The sequence below is a fragment of the Diplodia corticola genome (genome assembly GCF_001883845.1).
Source record: "Diplodia corticola strain CBS 112549 chromosome Unknown scaffold52, whole genome shotgun sequence".
Classification (NCBI taxonomy): domain Eukaryota; kingdom Fungi; phylum Ascomycota; class Dothideomycetes; order Botryosphaeriales; family Botryosphaeriaceae; genus Diplodia; species Diplodia corticola.
In genome coordinates this window covers 39122-56161 of record NW_017971531.1, presented here as the reverse complement: position 1 = coordinate 56161, position 17040 = coordinate 39122, and the positions used below count along the sequence as shown (strand labels likewise).

The following is a 17040-nucleotide window of genomic DNA, read 5'->3' as shown; positions in this document are numbered from 1 at the left end:
CTGCTCAGCGTCGCCGGCGATTCGCGTGGCGATTGCCCCGCCCATTCTTTCCACGACTTTCAGTGCTATGTTCCATTTCGAGGGGTTGCGGAGAAGATCCTCAGGTCCGGTAACGACGAATACGTTCCCTGCAAACGATGAGAAGAGACGTGAGAGCGTCGTCTTTTTACTACCACTCGCTCCGAAGCCACGGCGTACGGGCACCAATAAATAAAAGAAGATCTTGAGAAGTGGTCCAGTGTGCTCCACCACTGAAACAGCAGCGGGTATCCGAAGCCAAAAGTGAAGGAAAGAAAGCGCGAATGACCCTTTTGTGGCTGCTCTCCCCCAACGTACATCCCTAACGCCATGCCATGAACATGTGATACGAAGCCCTTTTCTTGATCTAAACCGAAACGCCCCGCTACCAGACTGCCCGGGACCTTGAACCCTATATTATGAACGACTTCCTCCGCGACCGATTCGGATGTGATGGACGGCAGGGTTTATTTCTCCGGTGCATCTGGCAATCTTTCGATCACGTACTTTCCCCGGGCTACTGACATGATGGGCACACCGGGCTGTTCCAGTCATCAGCATTCTCACCCCCAGATAGCGCAAGCTTTGCCACTCACAATCTTGCGTATTCTGCGCTTCAAATCGCGGTCATTCGAGGCCACAATGTAGACCTTGTGCTTCTGCACTCTGTCGACGATGCCTAGCCCTACTTCAGCCCGTGGCCGTGGTGTGAGCAGTGGAAGGAGCGACTTACAGTCATCGGCGTAGACCCCCTTGTGGTCGCATTCGAGGCGCTCCCACCGCTCATCGCGAGCTATCCTGAGCGCAATGCGGTACTTGGGGCCCAACTTCTCTAATTCGGCCATGACACAGCTAGTTATCACCGGGCAGCATTTCGCGAAGAGGCAGTCCATCATGCTGGGGAGCAGCTCGAGCTTGCGTTGGACGGTGTGAGAGAGGAAGTTCTGGGCAGACGGTCAGCGGGCCGGCTCGGGTGCGGCTCGGTGGCAGCTCAGGCGGCGGGATGGCGCTTACGGTATCGACGAGGACCGAGTACGGCTGCTCAGATGTTAGCCTGGAGTCACGTATCTGTCTTGAGGGCGGAGAGTTTTACCGGCACCAAGGCGGTGTTGTACTGGAAGAACAAAGACGACGAGACCTGGGGCACCTCGCGCACGACAGAGTCGGCCTTCTGCTTTGCCTGGTCGGCATCGGCGGCGAGCTGGTTCTTCTTGAGGCGGGCGTCGCGCTGGCCAATGATGCGCTTGACCTGGGCAAACTTCCTGGTGCGCTTCTGGACACCCATGGCGGCGGCGCGGGCTGGATTCGCAGGGCGTCGGGGGCGCGAGGGTGAGCGGGGCGCGAGGGTGGCAGGGTGCGGAGGAAAAGTTATGGAGGCTTGGCATCCATGGGTTTGGCGGTTCGGCGGTTCGGCGGTTCGGCGGTTTCCGCCCGTGGACGGATCATTATTCCTGAGTCATCCAATGATGGCGGGCGTCGGAGCAGCAGACGGGCCGGAGCCAGCTGCCCAGGGCACTCACTGCCCACTGTTTACGCGGCGGCCCCTGCTGATCGCGATGCAGCAAGGCACGATCCGGGGCCCTGCAGCCTCATGTCCCACAGCGCTCTGCCAGACGCTGCATCCTCGTGCGCCAGACCGCAAAAGCACTCTGCTCGTGCGCACCGCGCCGGTCCCTGAAGATCCGGCCAGCCCTACGGCTTCACGAGCCAGCGCGTCACGCCCGGCTGAGCCTCACGCCGCCCAGGAGCCAAATACGAGAAGCGCCCTTTGTCTCGTCTCCTCCAACACCTGCCGCCCGCCTGTCCGCCTGTCCGCCTGCCCGCCTCCCTCCGCGCCCAAGTCCTTCCCTGCGCTGCTCCTCCGCCTGCGCCCACCATGCGGTCCGTCGATCGTGCGCCTGTTCGCGCCCACGCCGCTGACATTGTCCAGGGCCCTCTATGCGCTCCTCGTGCTCCTTGCGCTGGTCGCTCTCGCCTCTGCCCAGGACGCCGCCACGACCACCACTACCGGCACCGCCGCTGCGACGACGACGACCGGCAGTGACACCGCCTCCTCGAAATCAAGCAGCGCCGCCAGCGACTCCGCTGCCACCACGCAGTCGGCCGCTTCCACCACCGCCGCCGCCGCGACCACGGCGACGACCGACGATGCCTCGTCCACCACCCGCAGCTCCGCTACCACCTCCTCGGGCACCGCCACCTCGTCCGTGCGCTCCCTGACCGGCCTGCCGACCTTGGCCGGCGCTGGCATTCCCACCGTCATCGTGCCCGATCTCTCGAGTGCGCCCTTCATGCAACAGTCCACCTACCCGGAGGGCACCGTCTTCATCTGCGTCGGCGCCATCCTCGGCTTCCTCGGCATGTGCATCCTGGCTTGGCGTGCCATCATCGCATATGCGCTACACCGCAGTGTAAAGAAGGCTGCCGTGGCCCAGAGCATGAGCGACAGCAAGACGATGCGCGGTCCCGGCTCCACGTATGGCCCCGGCGGCGCCATGTACAACGCAGTGGGACACGGAAGTACCTTGTCCTTGGATCACCTCAAGTCCTCCCACGGTGCCCCCAAGTCTCCGCTGGAGAAGACGCGCTTCATGCCTAGCCAATCGTCGCTCTTCTTTTCCCCTACCGCCGACAACCCGAACCGCGCCTCGCACTACAGCGTCTCGGGCAATCGCTCCTCAACCTATCTCCCTGCCGGCTACTACGCTGCCGGCAACTCGACCCTCAGCCCGACTGCCAACACCTTCGGGAACCCGCGCACCCGTTCCGTGTACTCGCAGAACTATCTCGGCCCCTCGCCGCCCGAGTCCCCCGGCCTGCCGCCGAGTTCACGCGATGGCCCTTCTCTCGTCCCGCACAGCCCGCTTGAGGCAAGGCATCTCGGCAGCTCGTACAACAATGCCGTGTACCCACGACCCACGGGAAGCCGCGGCAATGATTCGTCCGCGGGCGGCCGCAGCAGTGTCGCCGGCACTGTGGCCGGCGGAACCAGCACAAGTACGCTAAATCTGACCGCTGCGCCGCAGGGCCGCACCCCGAGCGCCTACCTTGAGGACCTGTTCGAGAACGGCACGGATCTGCCAGGGCCGGCTCCGGACCACCACACTCCAAGACGAAGCCGACGTGAAAGCGGCTCACGCTTCTGAGCAGCGGATTCGGATATCGTAATTGCGGTCCGTTTTCGTGGCTGGGGAATGAAGACGGCTGCATGGCAAATTAGACGCTGGGAATCAACAAGATATCAAGATGCATGTCCGCCGGCCATTGAAAATGTGTTGTTGCACGGACAAACTACTTAATTGAGGTAATTGGGTGGGTTTATTCATTTTGCCTATTTCTGCAACTTGTACTGCATGTGTTTTCTCTTCACGACTTCTCATCACGATTCAAATGGCGAGGTCTCGGGATACCAGGGTTAATAGGATGATGGGACGGATTCGAGCCTGGGAAACGTGTTTTTTGTGTGCATATTTTTGTGTTATTTCTTTGTTTTCTGTCGTCTTTTTGCATACGGGAGACATGCAGTATGTGTAAGATACCATTGCCCATTCTGATTCAGACATGGAAGCAAGTAAAGCCATGTATTGATGCAGAGCAACATGGCTTAGATGATTATCATGTTTCGGTACATGCAAGTGAGGTGGGATGCTGAACCGGTCACAGACAAACTGGGGAAATCCGGGTCAGGCTCTCTGAACTAGAAATCCGCCCCATTATGCGCTAGCATGGAAGACTATGTTTGAAAGAAAGGTCACCAGCTAACGGCTAGACTTTACAAGCTTGGCGTGAAAGACGCGAAACTATTCACGAGATCTGGACAAGGACGCGCCGGCTGCCAAAACACACACGCACACACACACACACACACACACACACACACTTACGTAGCAAACCGACCGATTGGTGCTGTGACAGCGGACTAACACCACCTAAACACGGTTACGCTCTTGATAGGGAACTCGCGTCCTTGAGGTTGGTCACGTACCTCATGCAAATGCAACGTTTCGTGCTGGTTTGGTCTCCGTTTTCCTTGCAACACCTTGTGGGAGAATTGCTCCATAAACCTCCCCTGTGCTTCCCGCTGACCAGCAGAGTCTGGGGACGAAATAGATACATCATCACTCTCAGTCGTGATCGGTCAGGTAGGGGGATTTGGTAGCCGGTTTTGATATGCGCGAGGGCTGTGGCACGAGAAGACGACAGCGGGCAGGCTCCTCTGCGTGGACAAGGAGCCGATCGACGACAGAAAGGCATCGACTTAGGCCGGGCGTAGTGCTGAGGCAAAGGCATTCGTCGACCAACAATTTGTGATCACATCGCATCGACAGGATATTGCAGGTGGTGATGCTCCTTCCCAGAAACAATCCAACATCATATTCTCGTGGGACTCGGACGTCCCTTTCCTTGGCAGCAAATTGACGGCCTGGCATTCAATGGTCCTCTTAATATCCGATTAGAGCAAAAAGTGGACCTCGGCATGAAGGGTGGTCAAGCCGCATTCAGTATCCAAGAACTACTTCGAAAGAAATGGCGAAGTTCCTCTTTCTCTTTTTTTTTTTCTTTGCGTCATTAGCTTTGCTTCTGATTGGACTGTCTGGTCACGAAACCAAGCTGAGGCAGTGCAGGCCCTCGCTTCCTCTTATTCAGCCTATTTGATTTCTGCCAAAAACTGCCCTTCTCTCTGGGAAAGACTGTAACCAGAACGCCTTTCTTGCCTTGTTCTTCGACACATAACAAAACAGCAGCCGTAAAGGCAACGGGTGGATACGTCATACAAAAGTACAAAAAGGCAATGGCAAACGTACTTTGGGGAGCCCGACGCCCAATTTTGTTTCCTTGGTCCCTGAACTTTTTTTGTCTTTTCAGATGATGAAAACCAGCGCTAGAAAAACGAGGTCCTAAGATATAGAGGAACAAGAAGAAGAGCCATCTCCGTGTCGTGACAAGTTCGACGCCTAATAAGAGATGGATACTTTGCAATTTTCCCGTCCAGTTTGCTTGCAAAACCGTGATCCTCGGAAAAGACGAACGCCTTGAAAGGAGACAAACGGAGCCGTAACAATCGTGAATATGCCTAGGTAGTTGGCCCAAGTTACAGTGCGTAAGCCGTCTCCATAAGCCGCGATAGCCATGTTGAAGCCAGCAAGCAGCTGTGAAGCAAAAACGGTCGATATTCGAGTACCAGTGATTGTTCCTTTGATGTTCAAGACATGACCAACTGAGGAGAGACTGTCGCAGTTACAGGTGGGGCAAACGTAGACTAGAATGTCCAAGTCGATGGCGGTATTGATGGGCTGGAGGGTGGGAAAGGTCGTTGAAGCAGGCGATCTTTATTTCTTTCCGTTACCTTGGTTGATGATAGGAGCAGTGCGTGGAGGCATTGTGAACATCGATGTGGCGGTCCAGTCCGAGTGTGCAGATACCGGGGGGGGATCACGCACGGAGCGTGCTTGTACTTTTAGTCGTCACCCGTTGTTTGGCTGGGCTGGTTTTCGCTCTAGTCCATGTAGAAGTCACCCTTCAAGATGCGCTCCTGGAAGGCATCAGGAGCCTTGGCGACCTTGGGTACCTCGCGGATAGGCTGGGCAGTGGCAATGCTCTTAGCTCGATGATGCATGGGAGGAGAGACCCGGCCAGGACTGGCAGCCGAGATGGATGAACGCTCGGCTCTAGTACGCATGTTTTCGGCAAAGTTGAAGCCGTCTGGATGATCACATGGTCAGTGAGGATCGAGAATCATGAACAACAACAAGCCGGCGTCCATCTTCGCGCCGGACCACTGAGTCCGGCGAGCGAGAGACAGTAGGAAGGGGTAACGGATGCCAAAGCCAGCGGGGAAGGGACTGTACACGTAACATGCGGCAAGGGCAGCGCAGAGGGAATAGAGGGCAGCGAGCAAGACAGACCTCGACCCTTGGTCGCAGTGATGTTCGAGGACGGGGTAGGAGACTTTAAAGAAGCATTGGGGCGAGCTCTACCATTGGCAGACGTGTTTCCGCTCCCATTTCCCTGCTTCACGTCGCGAAGCGCCCGAGCACCGAAACTCAGCCTGCGCGCAAACGGCGACGTAGCAGCAGTGTTGGGCGGACTGTTGGAGCTGGATGTGTCGTCATCATCGAATGGACTCTCGTTGAAGGAGCCCGAGGTGGCAGACGAGACGCTCTCGCCTCGGCTCCGCATGGTGTTGAAGGGAGAGGGCTGGCTGGGCGAGCCCGACAGACCAAGGGTGGTCAACGACAGGCGGCGGCGGTTGGCCTGAGCAGCAGCACTGGTGATGGGGCCCTGATAGCTGGCATTGCCGTTGGCGTTGTTCGGGTTCTGGTTGGCGGGCTGGCGGCCAAACAGGTCGGCGAAGGCCTGGCCGGCGAAGGACGAGCGGCGGCGCTCGGTGGGAGGCGGCGAGCGGGGCGGGGAGTTCGTGTCGGACATGGCGGAGTTGGCGGATGCGAGAGGGGAGAGGTAGAAGGGGGGCAGGAAGGCGAGGCAGCGGTTTGGCTAGGCGCTGGGCGTATGGCGCGGGCGGGCGAGCGTGCGCCAAGGACGACAGACAGCGCGGATTACGTCAGGACGGCGGGTGGTGGGTGAGGGCGAAGCGGTCGCAGGGCGCTGGGCGCTGGGCAGCGGCAGGTTGGAGGGCAGCGGGTTTGCTCGGGCGCAGAGAAGCGAGGAGCTGGCAGGGGAGGCGAGCGGGAGCGGGCGGTCGAGGAATGTAGCGGGCGGACGAGGAGGTCGAGGTAAATAATGGAGCAGGAAGGAGCAGCCTAGGGACCGGGGATCGCTGCCGCAGGCGGGCTAGCGCTCCCCGCGCTTCGAGCACGCCCCCGTTGGCGCGCCTGAGGGCATTGGCTTATCGCTCCGCTGACGTGCACCCGACGCTGGAGCGCCAGAGCGGGCCCCCCCAGGAACACTGGAACACTGGAACACTGGAACACACGAACATGGACACGACGCTGCGACGCCCTGACGCCCTTCCCCGCCCACGCAGCCACGCTGCACACGGCCCAGGACGCGGCCTCCTTTCGCGGCCGGCGCCCACGTGAGCCCGCCCAACGGCCTTTGTCTGCGCGCCTCGCCGCCTTCTCACGTCATGCAGGGCCCGGTGCTGCCCCGGTGCTGCCCCGGTGCTGCCCCCGCCCTGCGCCTCTCGCCGCGCCGTGGGTCGCTCATGCACGGCGTCGGCCATGCGTCGGCCATGCGTCGGCGGGCGCGCGCGCTGGCTGCTGGATGATGCTGGCAGCGGTGGCAGCGGTGGCAGCGGCACGCCGGCTAGTCAGCGTGCGAGCCACCGGATCTGCGCCTGGAACCGCCCAACCCCGCAGTCCTGTGCACAGGAGCAGTAAGCTTGTCGTCGCTTGTCGGCCTGCGCGCCTGCCAGCGTGCAAGCTACTGCGCGACCTGCGTCGGTAGCCTGCCCCGGAAAACTGGAGCGGCTCACGAGAGATGGCATCAGGAACCCCTCACGCTATCTTCCGCTGCGTCTCAAGGTCGACAAGCAGACACGCGTAACGCGCCTGGGTGGTCCGACCGTTCGACCCTCAGCCCACCCACTCCGTCGACCTCTGACCAAGCCATCTTGAAGATCTCCGGCCCGGCCCGCCCATCTCGATGCTCCTTCATGCTCGCGCCGCCATGTCGCGCGTCGGTCAGGAGACATGCCCATCGGCCTTTTCGAACCCTGCCCCTGTGTTCGGACATGGCCATGCGCCTGTGCCACCCATCATTCCAACGTTGCCCAACACTTGCTCAACGTCTCTCTCCCTCGGCACTGATGCAGCATGCAGCAGATGCTCGGCTTTTTGCAGGCAGAGCATTCGACGACGAAAGAAGCCCTACTGCCACCTCTGTTCAGCACTCTGGCCACAACCGTGCAGGCCGAGCGAACGCTACAGACCTGGTGCGAGATCTAGACCTGCAGGTACTGGGCAAATTGCTTCTTGAGTGGAGAACAACGAGAGTAAATTAAACGCCGTCTTTGGCCGAGCATATGGCGCAGCAAAGACAAGCGACTTGTGCTCTAATCTAGACAGCTGACACAGGAGGGACAGAACAGAACGACCGATACAAGAGGAAATTCAACGCAGGAATGTCAACGAATGTGGTGTTGGCAGTGAGCCGTCGGGTCTAACCAAATACCGCCGCCAAAGTCTCTTACCCAAGCCACGCATGCATCGCCTAGCTCCCAGGACTGCATCTCGCCACCACTTCATGGAATTTGGACTTGAAAGTCGTATCCCCTCCAACGGGTCGCAAGGCCCGTTCGATCCGTTGCAGGACTTGTCTGTGGCGGCCGAGTATGCCTGGGGGAATGGATCCAAGGGTTTTCAAGACATACATCAGCCCTCCTTCGGGCGATGAGTCGCTAACGAGGCGGACGTAAAGGTTGCCTGCCGGGTCGTCATGCCGTGCCGATCCTTGCGAGTTGCTGTACTTGCTGTAGTCCCGCTCCACCACTTCGCGGATGATGTGAATAAGCAAGCCCGACATGTACCAGACATATCCACTTTTCCGAACGACCCCACTGTCGTAGAGCCTGGCGATTTTGATGGCGTGTTCGCAGAGTTTATCGGCCTGCTCGATGAAGTAAGTTGTGGGTTTGTGGTCGTACAGGGGTTCTATCGCGTCAATGTCCCGGAACACCTTCTCGTAGCCGGCCTTGAGCTGGATCAGTTGAGCAGCAACGCAGAAGTCTGGCGTGAGCATGGCGTCCAGCCTCGGTTCGAATTTTTCATCGTCCAAGAGGTCATCGACGAGTTCCTTGAATTGCCGCCACACATTCTGGACGACCCTGTCATCGTCGCAGTCGAGACGCGACGCGCAGCACCTGGAAAAGGCATGCCAGACAGCATCGCTTGGCTCGAGGACCCATTTGAGCAGTTCCACTCTGTCCTTCAAAGGCCCATCGCCTTGGTTCGAGCCGCCAGCCCCAACGTCTGGAGTTTGCGTTTTGCGGACGGTCCATCTTCGACTAAGGCCAATTTGGTTGATGGTGATGGTATCGATCAAGATGGCGGCGGAAGGTAGCGTTTGGTTCATGTGAGCTGGGTCCGCGGTGGCTCTCCCATCAGCCTGGATGTGGATCACGTTGGGAAAGTAACTGAGTTTTTGCGAAGCGGTAAGGAAGATTTGATCCATCAGCCAGAACGCGTGCTGCAATCGTGAGTAAGCAGACGTTTTCAGGAAGAGACGCGAGTTCCATACCCTGCAAAGAACGTCTTTCTGGCACCAACAGAGGGGCGCATCCTGGTCCCGGCTCACAAACAGTTCGAGATCGACCCCTCCCTCCCGAACACAAAAAAGGTATCCGCGGCTCAGGGTCCCGGTAGACGCACATTCCGTCACCTGGATGTTTCCAGCTGCGGCAAGTCCATCCTTGACGTTTTGGTGGATGGAGGGATGCACCACGTACGTGATGCCCGACTGTGCTTGCATTGTTGCGGCCTGGTTGAGTGCGGTGGAGGTGAAGTGGCGAGATATGAAGAAAGGGAGAACACGGAGAACACACGAGGTGGAGAGCTGCTGTAGAAGACTGGTTCTCGAGTGGGAGTGGGAGTGCGAGTGGTGATGGTGGTGGTGGTGGTGGTGGTAGTGGTGCTGCTGCTGCTGCTGCTGCTGCTGTTGTTGTTGTTGCTGGACTGTCCTGGATGCTTCGCGGGGACTTTTAACTTGCTGGCGCCAGCAAACCTCGCCGCAGTAGAGTGCATAAATGAGGAAGGCTGGTCGGGAGACAGTCCGCCTAAGCCTCTATCAAAGCGGCGCTTGACAGTGTGGAGAGCGTTGCCAGCGGCGGCGGCGGCGGCGCGGGTGCTGGGCGAACGGCAAGAGTAGCGCCGCAGGGCGGGGCTCCGCGCATGGAGCACATCTACTGCTCACAGTGGGTGGCATGGCAAGCGGAGAGAGTAGTTGCAAAGGATACGGCGAGAGATGACCAGGTAGCACGGCGGCGCAAGGCGGCATTCGCAGACGGCTTTGCCGCATCACCATGGTCTACAGCATGTGAAAGTGCTGGCGTTGAAGCTGTCTCGGCGGCTTGGGTCAAGGCGCCAGCTGCGGCGCTGGTCGACGAGCAGAGAGACGATAGACAGCGGCGCCCAGTTGGGTGTTGGCGCGAGCAGTGTCGTCAATCTGGGCCGCGATGGCTGTGCATCGGGGTGGGGCTGCGCTAGCTATTTTTGCCTCTTGCTCGACCGTCGGCCAACTCGTTTTCAATTTCGAACACCAACACCGCTCTGCTTTGCTGCTGAGGCTTCACAAGGCGCTTAGCTGCTTTCTGTCTATGGGTGTCTGCGGAGACCATCTTGCACACAAGAATAGATGCCCGTTCTGCCTTGTGCAGATCACGCCAGATACGCGCCGCCTCCCAGCCGCAACCCGGCGCCACAGCATGCAGAAAAGCTCCGAAAGATCGACGCCTCTGACATGCAATGTTGCCTGCCTCCAAGAGATCTTGTGGTCCGTGTCGAGGCACAGGCATCTCGCCAGATCGCAATAGTCGAGGCGGCGACGCCGCACCGCGAGCTGCAAAGACCACAGCTACCGGAGAGAAGCCTCTCCGTATTACGACCGCTGCGCTGGCTCCGCTCAGCCCAATCCGCCCAGGCATGGAACTTGCAGTAATGGGACGGATGAGAGGACCTTCATACGTGCCGCGGCTAGGTGCCGCCGCTGAGCGTGACAATATCCTTCAGGCCGCAAGCCCCCTCGCAACATGATCAGTGGGAGTCAATGGGTCGCATGGTGATCGAATTCAGCTATCTACTGGTCCTTTACGGTGCTTGGTGTTTGCTGGAAGGTTGCCTGCTAGTGGTTAGACGCAAACCTGAGCTGTAAGAACAGGTCAACCCACAATCTATCACATGTCGACTGGAAGGACTCACATTGGCCGCGGGCACTTACCGCGAGCTTCCCCCGGTTCGAGACCTTGAGGCGTAAACCGACGTCTCGCGTGAGCTATCGTATGAGCTCTGCTCTTTGGACTTGCCTGACTCGACAATATGGCTCATCGATAGCCCTCCCCAAGGAAGGCCGGATAGTTGACGGCCTGGATGCTGCTCATAGTCTCCCGGGCCCGGCAGACTGTAGGCGCCACCCGCCAATTGCTGGTTGGTCAAAGTCCTCTCCTTTTCTTCGCGTTCGTCCTTCGCTTTTTGCCCTACAATGCGGTTTCAGTGAATACACAGAGTCTTCATCCGGCGTGCCTGTCATACGGTATTTCCTTTGAGCCAGTTTGTTTTGGATTTTGCGCCGCTCCGTCGGGTCTTGTACTTGCGCCCAGTCATCACTGGATGGGTTCCATGGCTCTCCGCTCGAGGTTTCCCCTGCTCCGCCTCTGTCTCCGCCTTGAGACATGCTGCGGTCACTGTCGTCGTTTTGCTGTGTCATAACAAGCCGAGCGCCGCTTAGATGGGGGCCGTGAAAGCTTGGTTTTGCACGCGGCGCGGAGAGCCTGTTCGGGTTGCTTCATTGAGAGGTCAACTGCTGCCGATGCGGCTGGAAAGAGGTACACGGCTCAGGCACCACACAGTGGGTATGGAATTGTGCGTGCCTCGGATTCGAGCATGCATGTGACGCTTCGTGGTGTAGTTGAATGCAAACACTGATCCTTAACGAGGCAGTGTGGGGTCGACAGCATCAACGAAATGCATGCGAGGGGCTGGGAAGAGAGTCAATTATGCTCTGGTGATGACTACGGTGGAGCCAAGCGGGTTTGTGTCTAGCACAGAATGCTCGAGAGCCCATCTTAAGGGAAGTGAGCGTGGACATGAACAGTATGCAGCGCGGAATCACCGGGGATGAGATGATAGCGTCATGCGAGCCACATACGGCAGGCTGAGCGAGAGGACATCATGACAGCTGTAGGCAGCACCGACGGCCCGGGGGTGGCGAGCATCCACATCGTTACCATTCACCCAAAAGCGGAAGGAGAGGCACGACCGGCGATCTGAGGCGGAGAAGTGCAGCACCCGCGGTCAGCTCCCCCCCAATGGGAGGCCGGATAGCCAGGTCTGCGTAGGGCTGGTGCGAGGGAGAGAAACTAGGCAGCGGTCCCAAGATGCGGGTATGCAAGACGCAGCGGAGCGCTAGGTCCGAAGGCGTCTTCCCGCGAGTCGGCACCGCTGCAGGCGCGTCTGATGAGAGACGGATGGCGGTCCAGACGGGCGGAAAGCCCGTCGTTGGCCCGCGGTTGGCGCAAAAGAAGCTCCCGCCTGCGTGGCGTAGGTCCCGGGAATCCAAGGTACCTGCATTTCCTGACTGCCGTCTTGCTTGCATGCGCCGCAGGGCGCCTTTCGGCATGTCCGCAGCAGCGAGCCGTCTCGCAAGGTCAGCCTCGGGGCTCGCCCGTCCACGCCCAGCGACACTGCACGCTGCCAGCGGCGGTAGCGCTGAGCACCTCTGCACTCTGCGGCCTGGAGCCAAGCGGCGCCGGGGGATGGCTCTGTTGTCGGTGCAGCCGCCCATGATGCGGCATCTGGCTGGGCTGGGTGATGAGCGCTGCGGTCAGCTCGGGCTCGCCTTCACCGACGCGGGACGTGGGGGCCAGGCAGCAAAGATCGACGCCGGCGCCGCTTCGACGCTTCGTCGGTGACAAGGAGAACAGAAGGGCGGCAGTCGAGGAGCGGTGACGTGGGCTGTGTGGGCAACGTCCGGGGCGTGGCAGCCAATGGGGGCGGGCGAGCAGAAGCTCAGTAGGGCACTGCAGACCGCCCCGCGCCGCTCCAGCCTCAGGCAGCACTCCCACCACGGCACCACCTGCAGCACGACAGACACCCCGCCAAAGCCCCGCGTCTGCGCCCCGGCGTCGTCGTCGCTCTCGTTTAGCACCAAGCCTGTGTTGGCATAATGCACTTCGGATGGCCCGGACGGCGCGCTGTCAGCTTACCGTCGGCGCAGGCACACTCATCTCTTTGCTGTCTGCCATGCCTTCCAACGGGCAAATTGGCGGACCAGGCTTGCGCGTTGTAGTCGCTTCCGCCGTGCGTGCGAGACCCGGCCTCGCCCCGTGCGCGGCTGCCCAGTTCCAGTTGCACGGCAATATGTTCGTCAGTTAAAATAGTCCTGCTGCTCCACGGCAAGTGAGCAGTAGGGTGGAGAAGACGCGGCCCTGCTAAAAGCCTGTTTTGCTCTTCCACTGATTGATGAAGTATGCTTCAGGGCCATCGAACGACGCGAGAGGCAGGCAAATCGTGGTGCTACCTACGGACTACACAGACAGATGCAATCGTCGCCTCCTGCCGGCGGATCATGGCGATGAAGCGAGACCTGGATCGGGCCATGGAGGCTTCCGGCGACGGGCCTGTGTTGCCAAACGCGCAGCGGGACATTGCGATGCGCGAGGCACACAGACTGCCGTCTCATCTTCCAGACGTCGAACGGAGGTTGCGTCGTGGAGAGGTGCGGCGGGCCGCGCGAAGATTTTGTGTGCGGCGGCGGCTTACATCAGCGCGCGCTAAGCGGCGCTGGCCGGGGGCTATCAAAATCTCTGCTGCGGCGCCGCCTTCTCCTTTTTTTCCTCATCACACATTCGACCGCCTGCGGGCGGGACGTACACTTAATCAACCGCCGGCGCACACTCCATGAGCTGGTTGGTCATATCGAGGTACCAGACCAATTTGAGGTGGTGCAGGCTCCCATGGCTTCGGTGCAGGCATTATTTCATGTCGCGGGCGCCGAGGCCGCCTGTCTGCCAGACATGCCGCCGCGCGCATTTCTCGCAAATGAAGCGCGCCTGTTCGGCTGCGCGGTGTGTGATGCACGCAGTAGCGCTGGGCTGCCTGCCCGCCCGACCGCCCGCCCGCCTGCTTGGCGCCACAGAGGCGGCTCCCACATACGGCAGCGCAGCGGCCAGAAACTGTCGCAGAGCACGCTGCGGGCGCGGCGGGGAGCGGGCAATCAACGTCAAGCGAGGTCATCGCATTTAAACAAGTACACGGGGACGCCGCGGAATACGCGCGAGCACTGCCCCTGACGCGCCATGTCCTCGCTCCAAACGAGCGCCACTTCTATATGGGCAACGCTATCCGCTGCGGCAGCGATGAGCCGGACCACGCGACTCGTCCGTCAGCCAGCGCCATCCGACTTTATGCGCCTGCTCGCTGGACTCCCCCAGAGCCGTTCTTCTTCCTTTCCCTGCGCTCTCAGCATGCACGCGCTGGCACGCCTTGCCCCTGGGTTTAGCGCGACTTGACGTCTGTTTACCAATCTCGAGGATCGCATCCGTCCCTCCTCCGCGCCTCCTCCGAACAGCCCAACCACCACCCAGCATGTCCTCGGCCCTGAACAAGCGCCAGCAGGCGCGCAACGAGCGCGCGCTTCAGGACCTGATCAAGTCTACCGCGGGCAATGACAGGTGTGCCGACTGCGGAGCTCGGAATCCAGGTGTGTGCCGTGCCCGCCCGCTGCCCTGCTGCCGTGTGCGCCCAATGCTAACTGCTCCCCGCAGGATGGGCAAGTTGGAGTGTGAGTGCCAACCTGTGCGATCGTGTCCCTTCCGCTGCGCGTGTTGTCCGTGACGGGGCCAACCTCAGGCTGGCTGCTGACATTGTTCCGTGACAACAGTTGGGCATCTTTCTCTGCATGCGCTGCGCAACGCTGCATCGCAAGCTTGGGACGCACATTTCCAAGGTCAAATCGTTGAGCATGGACAGCTGGAGTAATGATCAGGTCGATGTGCGTTTCCCGTCTCCCCGACCCGCCCGTGGCAGATGATAATCCTCGACAGAACATGAGGCGCGTGGGAAATGTGGCCTCCAACCGGATATACAACCCAAACAACATAAAGCCGAACATACCAATTGACGTAGACGAAGTCGAGGGCGCGCTGGAGCGTTTCATTCGACAGAAGTACGAGCACAAGGCTTTCTCAGGAGAATCTCGCCCTGGAACCAGGCACAACACAGGCAGTACCAGCTCTGCGGAGGACCGGCCACCACCACTACCGCCGAAGCCTGGCAAGCGCTTTGGATTCGGACTTAGAGCTTCGTCCGCTACTTTCCCGGTGTCGAAGCCTGACTCGAACAGCCCCCCATCGTCGCCGGGCGTCGGCGCCGGCCTCAGCGGATTCGGAGACTCTTCACCACCCAGGGTAAACAAGGCGTCAAGAGTGTTTGGGCACAACGTGCGGAGTGCGTCTGCCGATAGCTTTGAGACAAAGCTCCAGACGTTGAAGGATATGGGCTTTCCGGATGAGAAACGCAACGTGACGGTGCTTAAGGGGCTCAATGGGAACTTGGAGAAATCCGTGGAGACTCTGATCAGGTTGGGAGAGGGCAGCAGGAGTATTTCCGGAGCACACACCCCTGTTTCCGCCCATAGCGAAAGTGCAAACGGGCTCTCCATGAGCCGAACCAGACCTTCCGCGCCTCCTCCAACTGCTCCGGCAGGGATTCAGTCAACGAATCCTTTCGACCGGTTGGACGCTCCTCAGCCAACGATCCACCAGCAATTCCAACCCTTGCAGACCCAGCCAACCGGCGCATCGTTCAATCCTTTCCTTCCTTCGTCTCAACTGTCCCAAGCTCCTGCAACGGCACACCCGGCTTTGGACCAGTCTTTCCAGAACCTCCAGCTTTCTCAACCACAGCAGCCGCAACAGCTCTTTCCAAACCACACGGGAGGTCACGGTACGCAAAATCAGCAACAGGGATACAATCCGTTCTTGCAAACATTTACCCCTCCGCCGGTGCCCCAAATACCACCTCAATTCACCGGTGCTCAACAGGGCCTGGCTTCTTATGGTCAACAAGGAGGGTTTCAGTCCTCTCAGGGAGGCAATCCGTTCTTAAAGACCTCACGTTCCCAAATCTTCACCAGCAGCAATCCTTTTAATTCTCAGGTATCATCTCTCTCGGCCTTCGCTCAGCCGTTACAACAGCAGCAGCACCAGCAACAGCAACAGCACCAGCAACAGCACCAGCACCAGCAGCACCAGCAACAGCAACAGCAGCAACAGCAACAGCACCAGCAACAGCAGCAGCACCAGCAGCACCAGCACCAGCAACAGCAGCACCAGCAACAGCAGCACCAGCAACAGCAGCACCAGCAATGGCAGGCTGCCACCAATGTGCAGGGGTCTTTCCATCCACAGCCGGCGCAACAAACAGCGCAATTTGGGTATGGGCAGCAACAAGCCCCGAACACAGGGTATCAGCAACCGCAGGACCGATTTCAGGCACAAAACGCATACCAGCAATTCCAGCAACAGCCAAATCATTTTGCCAACCCTTACCAACCGCAACCGCAGCTTCCAGTCCGTCAAGACAAAAGTTCGATATTAGCCCTGTACAGCCAACCTCAGATGGCCCCCGCGCCACTTCCTGGAACCACGGCGTTTGGTACGGCCGAAGGCGCGCCAGTCAACGGACAAAGTGCGGCCGCGCCCGGCACGTCGAACACAGCCGGAGACATGGCAGGCCAGACAGGCAGCACAAATCCGTTCTCGAACGCACCTGGTCAGCCAGCGGCAAGCGCCAACGGAGGGGGGGCACGCCATGTCAGCCAAGAGAGTGTTGATTTTTCCGGTATGATGGGGGGAAGGCAAAGTCCAGACGCATTTGCAGGGTTAAGCGCCCGTTTTGGGCGATGAGTCCAGTGGCTAAAGCTATGCTGGACCTGTGCGACGATCGGTGCGCCTCGGACTCTTTCTTCATCTTTGGCAGCTGGGTTTGCATCAATGTAGGGTGTAGTATATTGGAAAATCTGTCGCGGGTTGAATCGGCCGGGAGCCAGGCAGCTGCACCGCGGATCGGTGGGGCGGCGGATGGGCACAGGATGCGGGCCTGCAGAGTTGGATGCCGGTTTCAGTGTAAAGGTCTGCACAGGAAATAGCTGTACAGTTAAGCAGAGGTAATAATGGAAAGAGCAAACAAGCCACGACGATGCAGAGCCGCGTCCGGTATCAGCACAGGCAGAGGCCGCTGGGTTCATTTCCGCATGCGCGGCAAGGGAGAAGGAGGCTCGTGGAAGGCGCAACCACGAAGGCCAAGAAGGCCAGGAAGGCCATGGCCGCCGAGCCGAGCCGCTGCCCAT

General features: G+C 59.5%; 6 protein-coding genes across 6 annotated transcripts; 2 read left to right on the top strand and 4 right to left on the bottom strand.

Moving 5' to 3' along the window:
- Positions 1–485: 485 nt before the first annotated feature.
- Positions 486–1303, bottom strand: BKCO1_5200020 (rrna-processing protein fcf1; the record flags this gene model as incomplete). The annotated part of the gene is made up of 5 exons (XM_020277033.1): positions 486–560; positions 615–697; positions 752–962; positions 1033–1056; positions 1112–1303. The coding sequence occupies 5 exons, from the start codon at positions 1301–1303 to the stop codon at positions 486–488; spliced, it is 585 nt and encodes a 194-aa protein (XP_020127364.1).
- A 591-nt stretch (positions 1304–1894) lies between these two features.
- Positions 1895–3164, top strand: BKCO1_5200019 (csi2 protein; the record flags this gene model as incomplete). Its single annotated transcript, XM_020277031.1, has 2 exons — positions 1895–1899; positions 1949–3164. The coding sequence occupies 2 exons, from the start codon at positions 1895–1897 to the stop codon at positions 3162–3164; spliced, it is 1221 nt and encodes a 406-aa protein (XP_020127354.1).
- Positions 3165–5515: 2351 nt separating this feature from the next.
- On the bottom strand, positions 5516–6447 carry BKCO1_5200018 (uncharacterized protein; the record flags this gene model as incomplete). The annotated part of the gene is made up of 2 exons (XM_020277030.1): positions 5516–5721; positions 5925–6447. 2 exons carry the CDS (start codon positions 6445–6447, stop codon positions 5516–5518), a joined length of 729 nt encoding a protein of 242 aa, XP_020127355.1.
- A 1743-nt stretch (positions 6448–8190) lies between these two features.
- BKCO1_5200017 (swim zinc finger family protein) lies at positions 8191–9447 on the bottom strand (the record flags this gene model as incomplete). The annotated part of the gene is made up of 1 exon (XM_020277029.1): positions 8191–9447. The coding sequence occupies one exon, from the start codon at positions 9445–9447 to the stop codon at positions 8191–8193; it is 1257 nt and encodes a 418-aa protein (XP_020127328.1).
- Positions 9448–10781: 1334 nt separating this feature from the next.
- Positions 10782–11364, bottom strand: BKCO1_5200016 (basic leucine zipper transcription factor domain-containing protein; the record flags this gene model as incomplete). The annotated part of the gene is made up of 3 exons (XM_020277028.1): positions 10782–10812; positions 10912–11167; positions 11223–11364. The coding sequence occupies 3 exons, from the start codon at positions 11362–11364 to the stop codon at positions 10782–10784; spliced, it is 429 nt and encodes a 142-aa protein (XP_020127329.1).
- Positions 11365–14276: 2912 nt separating this feature from the next.
- BKCO1_5200015 (gtpase activating protein for) lies at positions 14277–16597 on the top strand (the record flags this gene model as incomplete). Its single annotated transcript, XM_020277027.1, has 4 exons — positions 14277–14391; positions 14456–14472; positions 14572–14682; positions 14735–16597. 4 exons carry the CDS (start codon positions 14277–14279, stop codon positions 16595–16597), a joined length of 2106 nt encoding a protein of 701 aa, XP_020127330.1.
- Positions 16598–17040: the final 443 nt, after the last annotated feature.